This window comes from Canis lupus, chromosome 27 (genome assembly GCF_048164855.1).
Source record: "Canis lupus baileyi chromosome 27, mCanLup2.hap1, whole genome shotgun sequence".
Taxonomy (NCBI): domain Eukaryota; kingdom Metazoa; phylum Chordata; class Mammalia; order Carnivora; family Canidae; genus Canis; species Canis lupus.
Window position 1 is genome coordinate 35,345,694 of NC_132864.1, and position 24,004 is coordinate 35,369,697.

Genomic DNA, 24,004 nt, shown 5'->3' on the forward strand with positions numbered 1-24,004 from the left:
TCATATACGATAATGAGAAGCGACCCTCAGGTATCCCCGATCGATTCTCTGGCTCCAAGTCTGGCAACTCAGGCACCCTGACCATCACTGGGCTCCAGGCTGAGGACGAGGCTGATTATTACTGCCAGTCCATGGATTTCAGCCTCGGTGGTCACGTAGAGTTTCGGGCCTGGGGGGAAGTGAGAAGCAAACCTGCTGAACCCACAGTGATGGGGCTGACTGTGCAGCCCTGACAGTTTGGCCAAGTCAACTGATTCTTTGTTTGATATAAACTGGATTCTGAGGTCCCCCTCAAAGAATTTGTCTACAGTTCTTTCCACATTCTCTTAAATTTCTCCATGAAGTCTGTAACTGGGAGCAAGATATTGTGTGATTTTCTGTGCTCTGAGCACAGAGACCACATCATGTCATGACAGAAAAGGGACACTGAATCCAGCTCTGAGCCAGGACATGTCAGGAGTGTCCAGTATGTCTTCTGATGCCAACAGCTCCATGAATGGGCAGCCAAATCCTCATCTATCATGATGGTTAGACTTTCTGTGGACCCTGATCCATTCTCTGGCCCCATGTCTGGAACTCTGGTTCTCTGACCATCGCTGGGCTGAGGTCTGAAGCGTACGCCTCTCCTCACAGCTCCTCTTCTGTCAGCGCGTCAGGGTTCATCCAAGTGCTAGAGAGCTGAGACCAGAACCCCTTTCTCATTTGCTGGAGGAAGAGCCCCAGGAGCTGCTCAGACTCAGACTGTGGCTCCTGCTTCTGCTGTTCCTGCCTTCACCGATATGAGTCTAAGGTCCTTGTAGGGGAACTATGTAGGAGTGAAGGATCCTCCATCTCTTTGTCCTCAAGGACACTCACTGCAGTCCTCTCTTAGACAAAGGGTCTCAAAGGACACAGAAATGTCATCTTCCCCATCAGGTTTGGGCAGTCTCTTTGCACTGAAGTTAATGGAGTGGGGTTTCAGGTCCAATGTGCTGGTCTCACCGCACGCTTCTGAGGACTCTCCATCCTTTGTCATTTAGTTATTTCTAGAAGTTTTTGGACCCATGTAATCATCTTATTAGTCTTCAGTAGGAATGCCTGTTCTTTCTGCTCATTGGGGTGATTTTTCCTGTCATTGCTGTACCAGCTGTGGCCCTTTGAAATAACTCGATGTCCATGGCATCAATGCTGAGACCTAACTAGTGGTTTTCATTGTTCACTTGCATCGTCTAATGCAGAAAGTTGTTGAATAATAACATTTAGGTCACATTTGTCTGTTCCTGAACTTGTAGAAATGTCCTCCTCCCAGTCACCTCATTAGCTAATTTCCTGGCTGTAAGATTGCTTTCCATGTGTGTGAGAGTGTGTCATCATGCTATGAGTGTCTCTGTTTCTTATTTTATGTGGTTTTCATTACGACTCTTCCTTCCATTTAGCCAGAGGATCTTTTCAGGAGTAGTGAGATCGTGTTTTCTTCATCTGGTGATTTATTATATGATTTCCTATCTTAGAGCATTCATCAATATGGAATCCCACACTCTATCTGCAATAAATCACTCCGGTCACAGTGTAGGAATATATTAGTGTGATAATGAATCTCACTGTTTATATTTTATTTATAATATTTGCAACAGTATTTAATAATATTCTGCAATCTTCCTTTTTCCCTTTTATGTATCATGTCTATATCCATGTTATAGTTCTTTCTATAAGAATTTAAACGTTCCATGGTTTCTTCATGTTTTCAACAAATGAAACTATGATCTCTGCAGGCTTGTTAGTATTTCTTGTGAAGCTAATGCACCTTGTGCCTTTCTGAGGAGTAGTTCCTAATAATATTATCTATTTTCTAAGAAAATTGATGCTTCTTCATTTTTAAAGGAAATATTTTCTTCCTAATAAAGAATGATTTTAATTTAATATTAATACAGGCTAACAGTATGCATTTTTCCTTGTTTGTTTTTGTTCCCCATGTCATTCTCATTTGCATATTTGTGCATTATCCATTTTCATTTGAAATTTAGTAAGTGGTTTGTTCTGTTTTGTCATTCAACAACCTGATTTAGAATACCAGTTAGACTTAAATACAAGTCATGATTCTGCAACACCAGGGGCCTCTGTGTGCCTGACAGGAGAACAGGACTGATTTCCCACTCCTTTCACATGTGGGAGGAGCCTGAGCCTCCTCCAGTGAGACTGGACCGCCTCAGGGGTGTGACTCTCCTGCACTGTGACCCTCTAGCCACCTGGAGAACCTGGATGCTGGTCTTCCCTCAGCCCATTGAGAAACCCAGGTCTTCTCTACTTTTTTCCTGTAACTAGAAAATTCACTCAGCCCAGAGAGATGTAGGAATTCAACATGGGGAATGGCAGCCCCATATTTGCATGAATGACCCCATTCCCAAGAACAAAGGGAAAGAAGGAGCCAGACTCTGTCCCCAGTCCCCCTTGTTTTGCTCAGGAGGCCGTGCTGTCATATTTCCTACATGGATTCATGTCCATTTCAGCATACAATGCACATGAGAATGTCATCTGCTACACAAGTGCAGCTCAGACAGGAGACCCTGCTCTCACTTGCAGGAGGTAGTGACCACCCAGTCACCTCCCCAACCCATGTGAGATTCCAGAAATGTTATCTACCCCTATTTTGAACATGTGAAGAGGAGGAGTTACCAAGTCAGAAAATTATGATTCCCAGTCTTTGTGACCAAATGTCAGAGAGGATCCAGTGGGGACAGGACTCTTCTGATGGCAAAAAGGGCCATGGGGTGTCCTGAGAAGAGTGAGGAGATGGAACTCCCTGAAATTGGAAGATGCAAGGTGAGTGACAGATAATAAGTTGTTCAGCTCACAGAGGCTTCTCTGACCTGAGATTGACTTGAGCTGTGATTGGATCAAAACTCTCACAGGTTCTCTGTACCCGTCCAGCTTCCTCTCGCCCTCAGCCATTCACTCCACCACATTCTACAGGTTCCTCAGAGAGCTCCTCAGTGGAGGGGCAGGGGCTCTGTCTGGGGAACCTGCAATGATCCAGGCTGAGAGTGTCCTCTTTCCTTGCCTTAGATGGTCCTCTCTCACTCTGCACTCTTCTTGTTCACCTTTTCTCTCTCCAGGGCATCTCCAAATATTAGAGCTCCTGCACACCTGGTAACTGACTTGTTTCCCTTCACTATAATCACTTGTCATTCTCAGAAGATAGGGAGAAAACCCTACCTTCACCTGAATTCCATGAAAAATCACTCACTCTCTTCTTTCCTCAACTGGGCCCAGAGAGAGCCTTTCCTTGGACAACATGTTTCTATGACCCTTCTCATAATCTGTTCATAATTCTGTCTGCAACTTCTCCTTCTCATATCTACCATTGTCCAAGACCAGAAGCAGAATTGAGACACATATGGGGGGTTGATGTGTGTAAATAGACAATTAACTCTTATGGAGAAGATGCGTCATCCCAAGGAAACCAATGTTCTGTTAAAGGACCATATGCTTTCCAAAACATTCTCATTCAGGTCCTTCCTTACAAGGGGATCTCAGAGTTGGGCCAGATCCACACATTTGAGGGGAGGACTGATGGTATTTGGCAACCTCCTCACCTAAGAATTCACTTAGATGGTCCCCTTCCCACACAACAAATATTATCCTCTGATGAACAGATCTTTTGCCTCTGCATATGTTATATCCTAATACCTATGTATTTAAGATATAACATACATTTGGGACAGCTGAGTGGCTCAGCAGTTGAGCGACTGCCTTCAGCCCAGGGCATGATCCTGGAGACCCGGGATTGAGTCCCACATTGGGCTCCCTCCATGGAGCCTACTTATCCCCTGCCTGTGTCTCTGCCTCTCTCTTTGTCTCTCATGAATAAAAAAAATAGAATCTTTAAAAAAAGATATAACACACATTTGAAATACTATAGTGTGTTTCAAAATATGCAATTTATGAATATTTGGCTCTTCATATAGGAAATAAATACTGAATTATTTGTATAACACTAATGAATCCCCAAAATTTACCCTCATGCCAGGCTCTCAGCAGTGCTGTGAAGAGACTTGAGATTTCATTATCTCCTGGCAAATAAGGCAGAGTCTCATTGCCCACCCAGGGTGGCGTCAGTGGTTTTAGCAGAGAGCTGAGCCCCCTTCCCATGGGAGGATCAATAAGCCTGAATGAAGCAGGGCCGGTGAGCTAGTTAGCATCCAGTTCTTTCCACCCATGATTTTAGCAGGTGGTGGGGAGCTCCCTTCACTACATCCTTCAGCAGGGAGATGCAATGGTAGAGCTGGTTTGCACTCCCTTACCCCTCTTGATGACCAGCAGTGGAGTCTGGGCTCTCACATGACATTAACACACTGAATAAGGGGACTGGAGACAGAGGTTCTGGCCTTGCACTTGACCTTTGACCTTCCTGGTGTCAGGGAAGCCAGGGAGCCCAGTGGGGACCTGAGCATCCATTCCTTGCAGCAAAGCAGCTCTATTCAGGCTTGTGTGTCCCTTTCTATGGTGAGCAGAGCCCAGCACAGCACCTGTCCCTTTCCCCAACCTGTTGGGAACAGGAAAGTGGCTATCTTGCCCCCTTTTCCCAAGCAGGGAGTCAGCAGGACAGACCAGTGGGAGAAAGCACTCTACTTTCTCTGGGGCCACTTGGTAACTGACATACAACACATGAACTCCTGCTGCAGCTCAATGGGAGGACTGAGTGGTTGAAGGAAGATACCTGGGGATCCACCATCTCACAGTATAATATCCCAAATATCCAGGATCCAGTAAAAAAAGATCACTTGTCATGTGAAGAACCAGAAAAATGAAACATGAGTGAGAAAAATCTACTGACATTAACACTAGGCTGACTCGGTCGTTTAATTTGCAGGAGAGTTATTTTAGGAAACAAAACATAAGATGCATTTGGTGAGCTACTACAAACACTCTTTGAACAAATGGAAAAGATAGAAATGCAGATTTGAAATAGAAGTTATCAAAACAAATGGAAATTGTAAAACTGAAAAAGATAATAGATGAAACTGAAAAGAAAACTCTAAACAAACTCAAGAGTAGAGGGGAGGGGGCAAGAAGACAGAAGAGAAGGGTCCCCAAGTCACCTGTCCCCACCAAATTACCTAGATAACTTTCAAATCATCCTGAAAACCTATGAATTCAGCCTGAGATTTAAAGAGAGAACACCTGGAATGCTAACAGTGAGAAGAGTTCACACTTCTATCAAGTTAGGAAGACAGGAAAAAAGAAATAAAGAAACAAAAAACATCCGAAGGGGAGGGGCCCCAAGGAACCCGGCTAAGGCCACACAGCAGACCCCTGCCCCCATAAGACCAGCTAGACCAACAGGGGAAAAACAAATTATAGACCAAGCTGCACTGGAAAGTTCCAGCCGAAGTCCAGGGATTTACAGTATATAGAATCAGAGGATACATCCCCTTGTTTTTTGCTTTCTGTTTGCTTCCCCTCCTTTTTTTCTTTTCTCTTTTCTTCTTCTTCTTCTTTTTTTTCTTTTCTTCTTTCTCTTCTCTATTTTTCTCCTTTTCCCAGTCCAGCTTGGTTTTGGCCACTCTGCACTGAGCAAAATGACTAGAAGGAAAACCTCACCTCAAAAGAAAGAATCAGACACAGTCCTCTCTCACACAGAGTTACAAAATTTGGATTACAATTCAGTGTCAGAAAGCCAATTCAGAAGCACTATAATACAGCTACTGGTGGCTCTAGAAAAAAGCATAAAGGATTCAAGAGACTTCATGACTGCAGAATTTAGATCTAATCAGGCATAAATTAAAAATCAATTAAGTGAGACGATGTCCAAACTAGAAGTCCTAACGATGAGGATTAATGAGATAGAAGAAAGAGTGAGAGACATAGAAGACAAGTTGATGGCAAGGAGGGACTGAGGAAAAAAGAGAAAAACAATTAAAAGATCATGAGGATAGATTAAGGGAAATACATGACAGCTTGAGGAAGAAAAATCTACGTTTAATTGGGGTTCCCAAGAGCGACGAAAGGGACAAAGGTCCAGAAACTGTATTTGAACAAATTACAGCTGAGAACTTTCCTAACCAGGGAACCGAAACAGGCATTCAGATCCAGGAAATAGAGAAATCCAACCTTAAAATCAATAAAAACCGCTCAACACCTCGACAATTAATAGTGAAACCTGCAAATTCCAAAGATAAAGAGAGGATCCTTAAAGCAGCAAGAGACAAGAAATCTCTAACTTTTATAGAGAGAAATATTAGATTAACAGCAGACCTCTCCACAGAGACCTGGCAGGCCAGAAAGGGCTGGCAGGATATATTCAGGGGTCTAAATGAGAAGAACATGCAGCCAAGAATACTTTATCCAGCAAAGAAAGAATATGTGACCACCAAACCAGTTCTCCAATAAATATTAAGGGGTACTCTGTAAGGGAAGAGGAAGTCCAAGGGAACAATCCACAAAAACAGGGACTGAATAGGTATCATGATGACAGTAAATTCATATCTTTCAATAGTATCATATAGGGACACTATATCATACTTAAAGGATCTATCCAATAAAAGGACCTAACAATCATCAATATTTATGCCCTGAATGTGGGAGCTGCCAAGTATATCAATCAATTAATAACCAAAGTTAAGACATACTTAGATAATAATACACTATACTCAGTGACTCGAATGTAGCGCTTTCTACAATCAGCAGGTCTTCTAAGCACATTTCCAAAGAAACAAGAGCTTTAAATGTTACACTGGACCAGATGGATTACACAGATATTTAAGAACTTTACATCCAAACACAACTGAATACATATTCTTCTCACGTGCACATGGAACTTTCTCCAGAATAGACCAAATACTGGGTCACAAATCAGGTCTTAACCAATACCAAAAGATTGAGATCATCCCCTGCATATTTTCAGACCATAATGTTTTGAAATTAGAACTAAATCACAAGAAGAATTTTGGAAGGATTTCAAACACGTGGAGGTCAAGGACCATCCTGCTAAAAGATGAAAGGGTCAACCAGGAAATTAGAAAAGAATCAAACTCATTCTCATGTAAAAATGAGAATGAAGATACAACCATTCAAAATCTTTGGGATACAGCAAAAGTAGTCCTGATGAGGAAATACATCGCAATACAAGCATCCATCCAAAAACTGGAAAGAACTCAAATACTAAAGGGAACCTTGCACCTAAGGAGCTGGAGAAAAACAGCAAATAGATCCTACACCCAGCAGAAGAAGAGAGTTAATAAAGATTTCAGCAGAACTCAACGAAAGAGAGACCAGAAGAACTGTGGAACTGATCAACAAACCCAGGAGTTGGTTCTTTGAAAGATTTAATAAGATAGATAAACCATTAGCCAGCCTTATTAAAAATAATAAAGAAAAGATTCAAATTAATAAAATCATGAATGAGAAAGGAGAGATCACTACCAACACCAAGGAAATACAAACGATTTTAAAAACTTATTATGAGCAGCTATACACCAATAAATTAGGCAATCTAGAAGAAATGGATGCATTTCTGGAAAACCACAAACTACCAAAACTGGAACAGGAAGAAATAGAAAACCTGAACAGGCAAATAACCTGGGAGAAAATTGAAGCAGTCATCAAAAATCTCCCAAGACACAAAAGTCCAGAGCCAGATGGCTTCCCTGGGGAATTCTACCAAACGTTTAAAGAAGAAACCATACCTATTCTACTAAAGCTGTTTGAAAGATAGAAAGACATGGAGTACTTCCAAATTCATTCTAGGAGGCCAGCATCACCCTAATTACAAAACCAGACAAAGACCCCACCAAAAAGGAGAATTACAGACCAATATCCCTGATGAACATGGATGCAAAAATTCTCAACAAGATACTAGCCAATAGGATCCAATAGTACATTAAGAAGATTATTCACCATGACCAAGTAGGATTTATCCCCGGGACACAAAGCTGGTTAACACTCGTAAAACAATCAATGTGATTCATCATAGCAGCAAGAGAAAAAACAAGAACCATATGATCCTCTCAATAGATGCAAAAAAAGGATTTGACAAAATACAACATCCATTCCTGATCAAAACTCTTCAGAGAGCAGGGATAGAGGGAACATTCCTCAACATCTTAAAAGCCATCTACGAAAACCCCACAGCAAATATAATTCTCAATGGGGAAGCACTGGGAGCCTCTCCCCTAAGATCAGGAACAAGACAGGGATGTCCACTTTCACCACTCTAGTCAACATAGTACTGGAAGTCCTAGCCTCAGCAATCAGGCAACAAAAAGAAATAAAAAGCATTCAAATTGGCAAACAAGAAGTCAAACTCTCCCTCTTTGCTGATGACATGATACTGTATATAGAAAACCCAAAAGCCTCCACCCCAAGATTGCTAGAACTCATACAGCAATTTGGTAGCGTGGCAGGATACAAAATCAATGCCCAGAAGTCAGTGGCATTTCTAGACACTAACAATGAGACTGAAGAAAGAGAAATTAAGGAGTCAATCCCATTTACAATTGCACTCAAAAGCATAAGATACCTAGGAATAAACCTAACCAAAGAGGTAAATGATATCTACCCTAAAAACTATAGAACACTTCTGAAAGAAGTTGAGGAAGACACAAAGAGATGGAAAAATATTCCATGCTCATGGATTGGCAGAATTAATATTGTGAAAATGTCTATGTTACCCAGGGCAATCTACACATTTAATGCAATCCCTATCAAAATACCATGGACTTTCTTCAGAGAGTTGGAACAAATTATTTTAAGATTTGTGTAGAATCAGAAAAGACCCCGAACAGCCAGGGGAATTTTAAAAAAGAAAACCATATCTGGGGCCATCATAATGCCAGATTTTAGGTTGTACTACAAAGCTGTGGTCATCAAGACAGTGTGGTACCGGCACAAAAACAGACACATAGATGAATGGAACAGAATCCAGAATCCAGAAGTGGACGCTCAACTTTATGGTTAACTAATATTCAACAAAGGAGGAAAGACTATCCACTGGAAAAAAGACAGTCTCTTCAATAAATGGTGCTCGGAAAATTGGACCTCCACATGCAGAAGAATGAAACTAGACCACTCTCTTTCACCATACACAAAGATAAACTCAAAATGGATGAAAGATCTAAATGTGAGACAAGATTCCATCAAAATCCTAGAGGAGAACACAGGCAACACCCTTTTTGAACTCGGCCACAGTAACTTCTTGCAAGATACATCCATGAAGGCAGGAGAAACAAAAGCAAAAATGAAAATTGGGACTTCGTCAAGATAAGAAGCTTTTGCACAGCAAAGGATACAGTCAACAAAACTAAAAGACAACCTGCAGAATGGGAGAAGATATTTGCAAATGACGTATCAGATAAAGGGCTAGTTTCCAAGATCTATAAAGAACTTCTTAAACTCAACACCAAAGAAACAAACAATCCCATCATGAAATGGGCCAAAGACATGACCAGAAATCTCACAGAGGAAGACATAGACATGGCCAACACGCACATGAGGAAATGCTCCGCATCACTTGCCATCAGGGAAATACAAATCACAACCACAATGAGATCCCACCTCACACCAGTGAGAATGGGGAAAATTAACAAAGCAGGAAACCACAAATGTTGGAAAGGATGTGGAGAAAGGGGAACCCTCTTACACTGTTGGTGGGAATGTGAACTGGTGCAGCCACACTGGAAAACTGTGTGGAGTTTCCTCAAAGAGTTAAAAATAGACCTGCTCTACGACCCTGCAATTGCACTGTTGGGAATTTACCCCAAAGATACAGATGCAGTGAAATGCCGGGACACCTGCACCCCGATGTTTCTAGCAGCAATGTCCACAATAGCCAAACTGTGGAAGGAGCCTCGGTGTCCATCGAAAGATGAATGGATAAAGAAGCTGTGGTCTATGCATACAATGGAATATTCCTCAGCTAACAAATACCCACCATTTGCTTCAACGTGGATGGAACTGGAGGGTATTATGCTGAGTGAAATAAGTCAATCGGAGAAGGACAAACATATGTTCTCTTTCATTTGGGGAATATAAAAATTAGTGAAAGAGAATAAAGGGGAAAGGAGAAAAAATGAATGGGAAATATCAGGGAGGGAGACAGAACATGAGAGACTCTTAACTCTGGGAAACGAACTAGGGGTGGTGGAAGGGGAGGAGGGCGGGGGGTGGGGGTGACTGGGTGACAGGCACTGAGGTGGGCACTTGATGGGATGAGCACTGGATGTTATGCTATATGTTGGCAAATGAACACCAATAAAAAATAAATTTATAACTAGGGGTAGTGGAAGGGGAGGGATCGGTGGGTGGTGGTGAATGGGTGATGGGCACTGAGGGGGGCACTTGACGGGATGAGCACTGGGTGTTATTCTGTATGTTGGCAAATTGAACACCAATAATAAATAAATTTATTATTAAAAAATAAATATATTTATTTTTTTAAAAAGGCATTCAAATTGGCCAAGAAGAAGTCAAATTCTCTCTCTTCGCAGATAACATGATACTATACATAGAAATCCCAAAAGCCTCCACCCCAAGATTGCTAGAACTCATACAGCAATTTGGCAGTGTGGCAGGATACAAAATCAATGCCCAGAAGTCAGTGGCATCTCTAGACACTAACAATGAGACTGACGAAAGAGAAATTAAGGAGTCAATCCCATTTACAATTGCACCCAAAAGCATAAGATACCTAGGAATAAACCTAACCAAGGAGGTAAAGGATCTGTACCCTAAAAACTACAGAACACTTCTGAAAGAAATGGAGGAAGACACAAAGAGATGGAAAAATATTCCATTCTCATGGATTGGAAGAATTAGTATTGTGAAAATGTCAATGCTACCCAGGGCAATTTACACATTTAATGCAATCTCTATCAAAATACCATGGACTTTCTTCAGAGAGTTGGAACAAATCATCTTAAGGTTTGTGTGGAATCAGTCTCCAAGGAACAAACCCAGAGCCTTTGACCACCACAGACCTCCTTCTGGGAGGGAAGCTGCAGATTGGGCCAAAGACCCAGAATCAAATGGCATTGTGGGCTCGAATTTGCATAATACACCACCACACAGGCCCTTAACCTGAACTCAGGAGGAGATAAAGAACACAGGCCAGAGGCCAGCACCAGCTGTAAGGCCAGGGGACCTTTGGAAAGTCCACACCATGATGTAGACTCCTCTCCTCTCACTCACCTCCTCCCCTATTGCCCGGGGTCATGGAGATTTCAGAGGCTAGACATTGGAGGGATCCCTCTACCTTTATTCTTCATTCCTAATATGCATCTATTCTCATTTCAGGGACCAGTTGTCAGGCTGTGGTGATTCAGGAATCCTCACTAACAGTGCCCCCAGGAGGAACACTCTCACCTGTGCCTCGAACACTGGCACAGTCACCAATGTCAGTATCCTTACTGGTTTCAGCAGAACCCTAGTCAAGTCCCCAGGGCATTGACTTAGGATACAAGCAATAAACACTTCTGGATCCCTACCAAGCTTTCAGTTTCCCTCCTTGGATGTAAAACTCCCCTGACCTTCTCTGGTTCCCTAGCCTGAGGCCAAGGCTGATTACCACTGGTGGGTACTCTTATAGTGGTGCTGCATGCAGTGAGAGACCCAGATGAAGGAGAGGACAGAAACATTTTCCACCACGTGTGTGTACAAATACGATCCTGTCTTATTGGCAGGCCATGACCAGATTCCTGACTTCGAGGAGACACTAAATGTTGACCATCCATGCAGAGATGGGGATGCAATGGGTCTGAATTGATTATATTTAATATTTGAGTCTTAAAGTTGAGTAAAATATGAATGTTTTGGGATGAAAGGGTCCATAAAAAGCAGGATTCAGTCATTTTTTATTAGAGACGCAACAAAATGAAGTGATAAAGTCAGAAACATTTCCTTCAGATATAAAACAACCATAATAATACACGTCCAATATTTTTTCCAGCGAAAAACAACAGGACACCATCATTTTGTGTATTTATAAAGTTTTTAAAATTAGGTTTCATTGTAATACAAACCAAGTGCATCACCTAATTTGTAAGACAATTGGTGTCTGAGGCCAGCAGGGGGCGCGAGTGGGCTGCTCCTGAGAGGGTCTGGGTTGGGTAGACCAGGAAAATCTATCACCGGCCCCTGCACACTAGAGCAAGCAGGGCCCTCACTGTGGGTGACTTTCCTGCACCTGGGTCCCCAGAAGCCACAAGAGTCCTGAACTCTGAATCCCACAGGCCTCATATTTTGTCCTCCACTACATCATGGAAGAAACTGCCCAGACCTCATTTTCATAGAAAGATAGATGGACAAGGTGATCCTACAACAAAAATAATTTGCTTCCTGAACTCAAACTGCAGTGTTTCCTGGGCAAAGGATAGGACACACTGGGAAGTGACTGTCTCCATGCCGACAATCAGGCCTCAGCAAGCAGAGCTCAGGGCTTCTCCACCTTGTCCTGGGTCCTCTATTCACCTCCTCACTGGTTGCATAAAGAGTTTCTTTTAGGGGAAAATGATAGGGTAAGGGGTATTGAGGAAGGGCAATGGCTCTTCTTTTGTTCCTATGATGTGGGCACAGGTGGTAGTCATCATATCCCTGTCTCCTGACCCTCCTTCCAGTGCTGTGATACAGATGGAGCTGTTTCTGCCATCCACTGTGTCTAAGTCTTTGCTTAAAAAATAGTTTAAAATATATTTTAAAATAGACGACATGGCCTAAACTCATTTTCTCACTCTAGCAAATCAGTGAAAGGAGCACCACTCATCCTGTGAGAACTACAGGATGATCTCTTTTATGAAGACAGCTGATAGTTGCACAAATGACTCAACAAATAAGTCACTAGAGTCATGTTATCTCCAAGAATATTCCCCTTAATCACTAGGGAAGATTGGGGCTGAAGTTGTGCGCAGTCTCTCAGTGATGAGGAACGTGGAATGATAGGAAGCAGATGAGAAGCCACCCTGAGCCATGTGTCAGATGCCCCAACCTGTGTAGAGCCCCCGAGCTCCCAGTTTTGGTTCCCTGCTACCCTGTGAAAGACAACAGTGATCTGACAGGACACAGCACAGGGGACACAGTGATCTCCATAGCACCTGGTCAGCCTGCATCACCATGTCCTCTCAGATCCAAGCATAGCCCAGAGGAAGCTCCACCCTGATTCATGCAGGACCATTCAAACCCATGGAGGTGAGGGGGCTGCTCCTGCTCTACTACCTTCCTGGGGTGAAGGGCTCCTAGGATGCTGGGAGCTTCTCCCATCTACAGCCCATCAATCCCACTTACCTGTGGCTGCAGATCCCACACAGGTCTATCCCATGGGATAGTGAATAGGACCCTGGTGCCTGGGGAAGGCCTGGGAGAGTGTGTCCAGGTGGCTACCCTCAGGGACCCTTGGTGCTAACTATGACTTCCAAATGTGCCCATGATAGCACATGCAGTAAGTTATCGAGCCCTTATCTGTCATCATTTCAGTTGTTATTTTGTATCAGTCTTTCTCATTTATTCCAATACTTTATAGTGACTTACGGAAACATACCATTTGTTTTCACTTTTCTAATTCTTTCTTTTTTAAAAACAAATATGTTATTTATTTATTTATTCATGAGAGACACAGAGAGAAGGCAGAGACACAGGCAGAGGCATAAACAGGCTCTCCTTGGAACTCCAGGATCACAGCCTGAGTCGAAGGCAGACACACAGATGCTCATCCACTAAACTACCCAGGCGTACCTCTTCCTTTTATCGTGAGTGTGAATTTTGCTCCTCACTTCAAAATTTGATAGCTACGAAATTACCTATTGTTCTCTTCACTGTCTAAGATATAAAAGTTTCATAGGAAAATCATTTGGTATGAGTATTTTTCTCTGATATGAGTTGCAGACCTCAAACCCATGCAAAGAGACAGTAATCCTGCAAGATTTATCAAACACAAAAATTACTAGTGATTCCAAAAGGAAGAGCAGTTGTATTTATAACTCATTTGGGGATGAGCACCAGCCCTGAGCTTCATCCGCCTTCCACACCCTCCTGCCAGTCCTCCTAACTACCAGACCCTTCTCCATACTTCTAGGTCCTTCTGCACCTTAGCAGAGCACAAAGGCAAAGGGAATTGAAAAAGCATCTTAATGGACTCACCCCCTTGTTCATACAGTGTCCTTTTATTTTTTTTAATTTCATTTATATATATTTTTAGGTAAGCTTTAAGCCCAGCATGGGGCTTGAACTCATGACACTGAGATCAAGCATCATAGCTCTATGGACTGAGCCAGTCAGGCACACAGTGTGCTTTTTGTATTTGATCATGAGGCATACTTCTCTCTATTTGTTATACCCCATGCGGACAGTTGCTTCTGAATTTCATGGTTACCCTCTCACTATTTCTTCTCAAATGCTACAGTTACATTGATGGCCTTGATAAAATAGACATCTTCTTAGAACGAACAATGGTGGCCTCACCAACCTGGAGGTTCACTCGGTATGGGCTCAACTAGCCCTACTCTACTCCCCCTTGGATATCAGAAATAGGTTCTAGGACTGAGTCAGAGGACACCCTTTCCCTTCACCACCAAGATGTGGGATCTGTGGTTCCAAGTGCACTCACTGCTGGAGGAGTGACCATTAAGATTCGCAGGAGACAATCATGGGTGTCTTGGCGGGGCGGGGGTGGGGTGGGGTGGTGGAGAAAATATTCCCAGAGCTGGGATAGATTTGGGATGAACCAGAAGCAGGGCCAGAATGTGGAGAATACATCTATGTCCTCATTCATTCTCAGCCTTTCCAGAGAACAAACTTGAGACTAGTCACCAAGTATGCGGGGGAGCTGATTTGGTGAAAGATGTCATCCCTGTCACTCAGTGTGCTAGTCACCCTGCAGTCACTGGTCTGTGAGAAGTTCCAGCTTATGCCTCTTTCAAACTCTCCTGCAGGGGACAACAGGGTGACACTGGGGCAGGGAGAGAAAGGAAGCTGATTTGCATAAAGCACTTTATCCCCCTAATGGGTCTGAGAGGCATGAAAAGGCCTGAGGACATCCCACTCCAGCCCAGGAGCCTGAGCAGCCTGCATCCTGTGAGGGTCCCCACCATGGCCTGGACACTGATTCTCCTTGGGCTTCTTGCTTATGGCTCAGGTCAGGGAAATGGACTCTGCCTCTGGCGGGGAGGGAACACATAAAAGCAGGGACTCATGTGACCCTTGTCTCCCTTAACACCTTTCTCTCCTCTTGGTTTTAGGAGCAGATTCTCAGACTGTGGTGACCCAGGAGCCATCACTCTCAGTGTCTCCAGGAGGGACAGTCACACTCACATGCGGCCTCAGTTCCGGGTCAGTCTCTACAAGTAACTACCCCAACTGGTACCAGCAGACCCCAGGGCAGGCTCCTCGCACGATTATCTACAACACAAACAGCCGCCCCTCTGGGGTCCCTAATCGCTTCACTGGATCCATCTCTGGGAACAAAGCCGCCCTCACCATCACAGGAGCCCAGCCTGAGGACGAGGCTGACTACTACTGTGCTCTGGGATTAAGTAGTAGTAGTAGTTACACAGTGATTTCAATCAGTGGGGAAGTGCAACCAAAACCTCTTCACGGGTTCAGAATGTCTCAGCCTTAAAGGCAGGATAAAGAGTGAGAGGACGAATCAACAACAGAACAATGGGAGGAGAGGCTCCCTGGCCCCATTCTCCTGCCCAGTGTTTCCTTGTCACTTGACCCATCCACACTCCACCAGGCTATGTCCATCTCTCCAGGGTGACCCACCAAGCCTGTGCTTCCTCTTTCCTTTTCTGCTTATAATGATGTAGAGGGGCCTCTGGTCCAAAATATATCCACAGTGAGATTCGGTGAGCTCACTGCTCCCTGTGGGAAGCTTCTTATTCAAATGGCATTAACACACTTGTCCTCATCTAGTAATTTGACGTTGAAGACCAAAGTCTATTGAACATTTCTTCATCTGAACAGACATGAGCTGGACCCATTGTCTCCCCCTCTGCTATTCTGCTCCATATGCCAGATGCTTCTAGTCAGTGTGTGTCTAATGAAGATCATGACAGAAAGGAAGAATTTTGGAAAGTTCCCAAGCATGGGGATGCCTGGGTGGCTCAGCAGTTAGCATTTACTTTCGACTCAGGGCGTGACCGAGGGTCCTAGGATCAAGTACCCCATTGGGCTCCTTGCACGGTACCCACTTCTCCCTCTACCTGTTTCTGCTTCTCTCTCTGTGTCTCTTATGAATAAATAAATAAAAATCTAAAAAAAAATTTCAAGTGTGAATGTTGTCTGAGATAGGTAACACTCTTCTGATATCTATGCCTCACATTTTTTATTTCTTCTCATTTGGGTCATCACTTAAGTAAGACAGTGTTTACCTTATTAATAGTATAAATTAAAGCCTTCTTAAAGCTTAGTAACAAATATGTGGTATATTTGTAAATTTATTCATTTTATGAAAGCATGTGCCTCTTGAGAAATTAGAAAATCAATTTCTATTAGGAACTTGGGTCACAACAGGGCATGGCTCACAGATGTTGTGGACTGACAGTGAGCAGGCTATTACCCCTGCTCCAACATCATTTCCAGTCAGAGTTGAGGTTTGGTCAGTGGATAGGAGGGCCCTTGAGGGTCCTGCCCTCAGCCTCTGCTCAGTGGGGGGCTCCCAGTTGTTTAATACCCAGAACTCCCCAGGCTAAGGAATTGGCATCTGTGTGTACTATTGGGTACTTAGTAACTGTGTCCCCTCTAGCAGTGGAGAGTGTCCTGCTCATGGGTTGTGGAAGGTCCCAGGGGATGCTTCCTCCCTGGTCCCTCCCAGGGGACAAACTCAGACTCCTCCTAGACTCTATTCTAAGAACCAAGCTCAGACTAAAGCTCATGCTCGGGATAGAGTAGATTCTCTAATAGGACAAATTTCATGTGAACAGCTCTCCCATTTCTGACCACTGGGGAAGATAAAAGAGGCCTGATTACTCAGCCCCATCTTGGCACTCAGGGCAGCTCGCTCCCTATGGCCTGGATTCCTGTAGTCCTCATGCTCCCCCACTCACTGTTCACACAAACAGGCCACAAAGACCTGAGTTTGACATGTGCCACAATCGGATGAGAGGACGGGATGAAAAAACAATGTGATTGTCAGAGGGGACTGCTGGTGATGGATCACTGGGAAAGAGGTGGAGTTGGAGGGGGGTCCTGTAGCTATAGGATCTGACCCATGGAAGGAGGCAAGGAAGGGAGGGTCAGGTCAGAAAAGCCGGGGACCACAGTTCTGGACATGTCACGAGAGTTGGGGAAAGTCCTAGGACCTGGGAGTATTAGTGGAGCTTGCTTCCCCCAGGGCAAGCCAGACTCAGTAATCCCTGAGCTCATGCTACCTGGAGCCAGTCAAGAACCCTTGGAGTGTCAATCACCTAGTGTTCTCCCTGCAGGGTCTCATGGGGGAGAAGTGAGGGCCACCCTTCTGGGCCACTAACAATGAATGGCCTTTGATGCTGTATGCCATCCCCAGAACAAGGACTGTGCCTTCCTCCTTCTGCCTCCTCTTCCACCTGGATCCCAAATTCCGTGAAGCTGAGGTGTCTGAGAACCTGAGATGCTTCATACCATGCAGCTCTCTGAAGACACCTAGACAACTGCCTCTGCCCCAAGCCAATTCCCTGGGAGGGAAGGCTCTGTGGGAGATGCACCCCTGTAGCAGTGAGCATCTCTGGTTACACAACACTGTCCTCACAGCCTGGAGTATCCATCCCTGCAGCCCTGCTGGTCTCTGAATTTTTCTAACACGTCTCCGCACTTTCACACCATGATGGCCACCATGTGACCAGGGACAACAGTCCCATCAGTAGCCCTCCACCTGCTCTCCCATCTGATCTCTCCCAAGTCAGTCAGGGCATCTCCACCCCTTTGGGTACCGCCCTCCATCTGCCTGATACTCTGGACCATCCCTCCCTCTCCCACAGCCTGGGGTCCAGTCAGTCACCTCCCTGTGTCTGACCTGCAGACTGGTGACAACTCTGTTCCCTGTATCCTCTGCTGTCCTCTTCCTCCAGCTGACACCTGGAGGGCCCAGATGAGTCTCTGGATCCAAGGATGCCTCCACTAATATAGCAATTCTGTGCATCTCTGGGGTGCAGCCTGAGGATGAGGGTGACTATGACTGTGCTGTAGGTCACTGCAGTGGGGGCACTATACTCACTCTCTGTGTCTCAGATAATGAGGCAGTGAGACCAAAACCCCTGTGCATACCAGTCATGGCTTTGAGCACATTTTCAGTGAGATTAAGTAGTGAGACATGTGTCTTTTTTTCCAGGATCCTGGACTCAGTCTGTGCTGACTCAGCTGGCCTCGGTGTCTGGGGCCCTGGGCCACAGGGTCAGCATCTCCTGGACTGGAAGCAGCTCCAACATAAGGGTTGATTATCCTTTGAGCTGATACCAACAGCTCCCAGAATGAAGAACGAACCCAAACTCCTCATCTATGGTAACAGCAATTGGCTCTCAGGGGTTCCAGATCCATTCTCTAGAGGCTCCAAGTCTGGCACCTCAGGCTCCCTGACCAACTCTGGCCTCCAGGCTGAGGACGAGGCTGATTGTTACTGCGCAGCGTGGGACATGGATCTCAGTGCTCATGCAGCATTCTATCCTCTGCAGAAGGGAGACAAAATCTTACTGACTCCTACTTACTGCTTCTACCAGCAGCTGCCAACTCAGATCAGGCTATGATTCTGCTCATTCTTTTGCTGACTTCCTGGGCCAAGGTCCATCCAGAGCTACTGTCTGAGAGTGAGGATCTTTTTCTCCCTTCTGTCCTTAGATTCATTCAGACTAGCCCATTTGAGACAAAGGGTCTCAAGGGAAATACAAAGTCATTGTCCTCGTGAGTTGGGACAGCTTACTTCTCACTCATAACCAGTCATTAATTTTCTTCTGATTTTTCAATAAATGAAATATTTCATGGTCTCTGAGCCTCTCACTGGGCCTCAGCACCATCCCTGCCTGGCTTGATGGATATATCAGCTCTGTTTGCACCTGGAACCAGGAATGGCTAAGCTTTGACCAGGTAACTAGTTTGTTCATTTACTAACGTTTCCAAGGAATACGTCAAATAATGCCACACTAAAAATGTTAAAAGGCAAACAAACAGAAAACAAAAATTTCTAGAAAAAAGCCTGCATGTGAATGTTTACAGAAGCTAATACATAATCACTATACATGAAAGCAACCAAAAATCTTCTGGCTGATTTTTATGCCAGGTTTTTATATAGTGACCAAGACTTGAGGTAAAAGTTGTCCTCTGATAGGTTGTACATTCATAGAATGGTATATATTTCAAATTTAAAAGAAATTGGTTCTTGAGTTAAAAAATATACAAGAATTTTAAATAGATATTTTTAGAGAGAAAGAACATATAAAAGACTCATTCCTTATCTTTGTAATTATTCTACATTTTGGAAGAGGCAGGAATCTAGAGGTGGTGCAAAGGTTAGTGATTGACAGGAGGTGAGGGAGGAGGAGGAGGTGAATGTGTGATGCACAGTGACTGTATTTATGGTGGTGTCATTCTCGTACACGACACAGTGATGGGGGCCACACCACTGCTGTGTTGTCACAGCTCAGGAAACTCTAGGGCACAGTGACAGCACCTTAGTGCAGGAATAGAAAGTCATCTGGGAGCCTGGGGTCCTTGATGGAGTAACAGAGCGTGATATCATCCCATCTGCTGTTACAAAGTTGTGAACCTGCCTCACAGAACGGGCACAGAAAGGTGAAATGAGGGACATTGCAAAGGAGGGGAGCCTATAGATCCAGAGAGAAAAGTCATTGCATGTGAACCCCTTACTCCATTTGAGGCAGTTGTGTCCCACAAGGTTGACTGGTCGGTGCTCGGGCGGTTCCTGCCATGGATCCAGGATGGGATTATCAGGCTGGCCAGGAGGGCCACCGACGCTGCCACCCCACGTCCACTGTCTCACCGCTGGCACGCGGGCGGCCTCCAACAGGGCCGTCAACTATGATAAATTCTGGGAAGTGGTTCAGAACCCAGATAAAAGCCCTGCTGTTTTCCTTAATAGGCTCACTGAGGCTGTAACCCAGTGAGGGTTTAACAGGTGCTTAGTATCCTTCATGCCAACCCCCAGCTGTTGGCTGCATTCATCAAGCAGCAGACTGCCAAGTATGCCAGCTCAAATCCACATCCCCTCCCTGGGCAGCCTGGCATGCCCCAGGGCCAGGAGGGGGTCCACTCTAATCCAGCCATGGAGAACAGGAACCCCATGCCAGCAGGCTCCAGCAGCAGCCACAGCAGCAACTCCAGCCACCCATGGGAGGGATGAGCCCCAAGCTCAGCAAATGAACATAAATCACATCACCATGTCTTCACAGTTCCCAGACGAGTTGAGGCGGCAGCAGATGATGCAGCAGCAACAGCAGCAGCAGCAGGGAGCAGGGCCTGGAATCGGCCCTGGGATGGCCAACCATAACCAGTTCCAGCAACCCCAAGGAGTTGGCTACCCCACCACCACCACCACCACCACCACCACCACCACCACCACCACTACCACCACCACAGGAGCAGCAGCAGCAGCAGCAGCAACAGCGGATGCAGCATCACATGCAGCAGATGCAACAAGGGAACATGGGACAGATGGCCCAGCTCCCCCATGCCTTGGGAGCAGAGGCTGGAGCCAGTTTGCAGGTGTATCACCAGTGACTCCTCCAGCAACAGGTGGGGTCCCCTGCTCAGCCCAACTTCATGAGCCCCCAGCAGCATATGCTCTCAAGCCAGGCTCAGTCCCCACACCTCCAAGGCCAGCAGATCCCTTCTCTTTCCAATCAAGCGCGCTCTCCCCAGCCCATCCCTTCCCCACGGCTGTAGTCCCAGCCTCCCCACTCTAGCCCTTCCCCAAGGATGCAGCCTCAGCCCTCTCCGCACCATGTTTCCCCACAGACCAGTTCTCCACATCCCAGACTGGTAGCTGCCCAGGCCAACCCCATGGAACAAGGGCATTTGGCTAACCCGGACCAGAGTTCAATGCTTTCTCAGCTCGCTAGCAATCCAGGCCTGGCAAATCTCCATGGTGCAAGCGCCATGGACCTGGGACTCAGCACCGATAACTCAGACTTGAATTCCATCCAATTACCAAATTCTTATGGATCTTGATAATCTTTTTTTTTTTTCAGCAAAAAAAAAAAAGCAAAAGTTTTTAACTTTTGCTCTGTGGATAGCAAAAGTTTAATAACTGAGATGGTGGTCAAGACACAAGAAATATTTTCCATGTCAGAGCAGTGATTCCCTGGGTCTGGGGACTCACTGTGGTGAATTCAATAGAGATATAAAGCTGCACACACTGGTCAATAACTGTGATGTTTCTGGACTGTGCCTTCAATTGAACAATGAAGTCAATGGTCAGAGATGGAGGGAGCCAGCATTCTCCCTTCAGTAAGGGAAGTTCATGTTTGTGTGGGTCTCAGCCTCTCCTTAACCAATGTCATGTCAGATCCACTCTTGCGGTTCCAATTATGGCTGAAAGTTACCCTTCAGCTGCAACCATCAGGAAATTTTGAATAATAAAAATTTATTACTTACAAGACCTGGAAATTACACAGCACATCTGGGGCCACAGAGGGAGGTCATGGGTAGAGGAAAAGCCAGCCCATGCCTACCCACCGTGAGTGTGGACAGAGGCTCAGCTGACAGAGGAAGGAGGTGGGGATCAGAGACAGAGACACAGAAAGAGACAGAGAGACCAATCTTCTAGGGTCCCACATTGAGTGTTCACATGGGCAGGTGTACCGGTGCATTTGTCCTTTTGCTCTCAGTCCTGGGGAAGGTGCTGACACCAACCTCACCCCATTAATGGAGAAGCACTGGAGCAGTGGAGACAGTTGAAGACAGTCCTCGGTGAGGAGTCACAGGAGGGGATTCTGAGCTGTGTGTGGCCATGAGGCTGCTGTTTGAGGAACATTAAGGTGTGACCCAAACTTCCTGGGGAATGGGCAAGAACTCACAGTGGTGGAGGCAGGGGGAGCGCTGCTTGGGGCTCCTGTTCCCCCCTCTCTGTCAGGGGCTCAGGGCTGGGGCAGCAGGGGATATCTTCTCTGTGTCTTTGCCATGAAAATAGCATAGCGTCAGGGACAACATGTCTTTTGTCCTCGACTACTTTGGTGGGCTCTCATTTACCCCTAAGTAGTATTCTTATCATAATTATTGTCTAGGACTCTCTGATACATGTAAGATACTTAGTTTACCTTTGTAATTATTCTTAGTAGAGAGATTGATAAATAAAAAATAGTACTATCGATGGTTTGCAGAATTAACATGATACCATCCACTGACAACCCTCTCCTTCCTCTCGGGGAAGATGCCAGGGGGTCAGGCATCAGTGTGCTCACTAAATGATCCTGACCTTCCAGGACCCAGGATCATCACCACTCAGGCCACCTCTACCTCTGGCTCAGCTCCTCTCCTCCTCCTCTGTCTCCTTCTACCTTTGGGTGCCCCAGGCAGGGGAGGGTGGACAGATAGACAGCAAGTGCTGGGGATCCCTGGGTGGCGCAGCGGTTTGGCGCCTGCCTTTGGCCCAGGGCGCGATCCTGGAGACCCGGGATCGAGTCCCACGTCGGGCTCCCGGTGCATGGAGCCTGCTTCTCCCTCTACCTGTGTCTCTGCGCCTCTCTCTCTCTCTGTGACTATCATAAATAAATAAAAAAAAAAGACAGCAAGTGCTTATCTGAGTACAGATAATCCCTCATGGAAGTTTGGGGAGCTATAAAGCTATCTCTCCACACCAGAGTTTCAGGGTCAGAGTCCCGGTGTCCACCATGACCGGAATCCTCTCCTCACCCCTGTCACTCTCTATGCAGATGAGGGCTGACCTTACCCAGGGTGAGTGGGACAACTTCAGCTCTGCTCCACACCCCACTATTGTTCACAGGCAGGGCCATAGAGCAGGATCCTCAGAGCAGAGATCCTCAGCAGGATTCACAGAGCTGGGTCCTCACTGATGCAGGATCTGTCTCCATCCATGAGTCCCATCATCTGTGAGCTCCAGAGTCAGGTTCCCTCTCTACATTGCTTCAAACATGGGTTGTCTCCCATTTTTTCTCTGAGGGAGCCAGTAATGTTGGGGTTGATAGACAAGGAATGGGCAGAATGAATTTCAAGGAGAAGATGGGCTCCCAGGAACGTCTATCAAGAGAATACGAGCTTGTGGATAGAATCCCCACGATGGAACCTCAGGAGAAAGAGGCCTATGGAGTCTCCACTACGTCCTGGAGTCTCTCTTTCAGTCTGTTATATAGAGAGGCTTTGCCAGATTTTAGGAAAAGTAATCCCTGAGGTCACACAGGATCTGCTCTCTCCTGAGTACATCAGGAAACAGGTGCAGTGGCACCAGACTCACAACCCATGTCTCAATGTAGTCACTTGGACAGTAGTCCCCACTTTCTGCCCTGGAAATCTCAGCAGGTTGTGTTATTCTGACTCTGAATCAAAAGCCCCATAAATATAGTGATTGATGTCACTCAGGATGCAGCCTGATGGGGAGGCAGATGATCATCTCAGATCTGGGGTCGCTGCCTCACACCTTCCATGTTGCTCTTCTCCACCTGGGCACATGGACCAAGAACTCTTCTCTGCTTCCCTTGTTCCCTCTGTCACGCCTCTTTCACTAAGTGTAAGCAGTACTAGGTCTCAGTGAATGACTAGTCACTCACTGGGGGGATCTCTGGGGTCACTTACTTGTATCCCATCTAAGGCCACAACTTCCATTTGGATCTTAAGATTGACCACCTATCCTTTTGCATCAGTGATGAGTCATTACCATTGATTTTACTTCTTTAATTGCATTTTCTGATACTTGCAGAATAATGTTAAATAATAATGGAAGTAACGGTCACCATTGCCTCTTCCTGCACTTTACTATCCCATGAACTGAGATGTTGGGCTCAGGAGAGCATCATAAGTGTGCAAAACAGAATGTGTATTACCACATTATAAAGGTATGTGTTTCTTTGTATATTTCTGTGGATTTTATTAGGATTGGGTG

General features: G+C 45.4%; 1 gene segment (V, D, J or C); it reads left to right on the forward strand.

Annotated features, from left to right (window-relative positions):
- Nucleotides 1–14,941: 14,941 nt before the first annotated feature.
- On the forward strand, nt 14,942–16,181 carry LOC140619077 (immunoglobulin lambda variable 8-61-like). The segment is given in 2 exon segments: nt 14,942–15,097; nt 15,201–16,181. Coding segments are annotated over 2 exon segments (513 nt in total).
- The last annotated feature ends 7,823 nt before the right edge of the window (nt 16,182–24,004 follow it).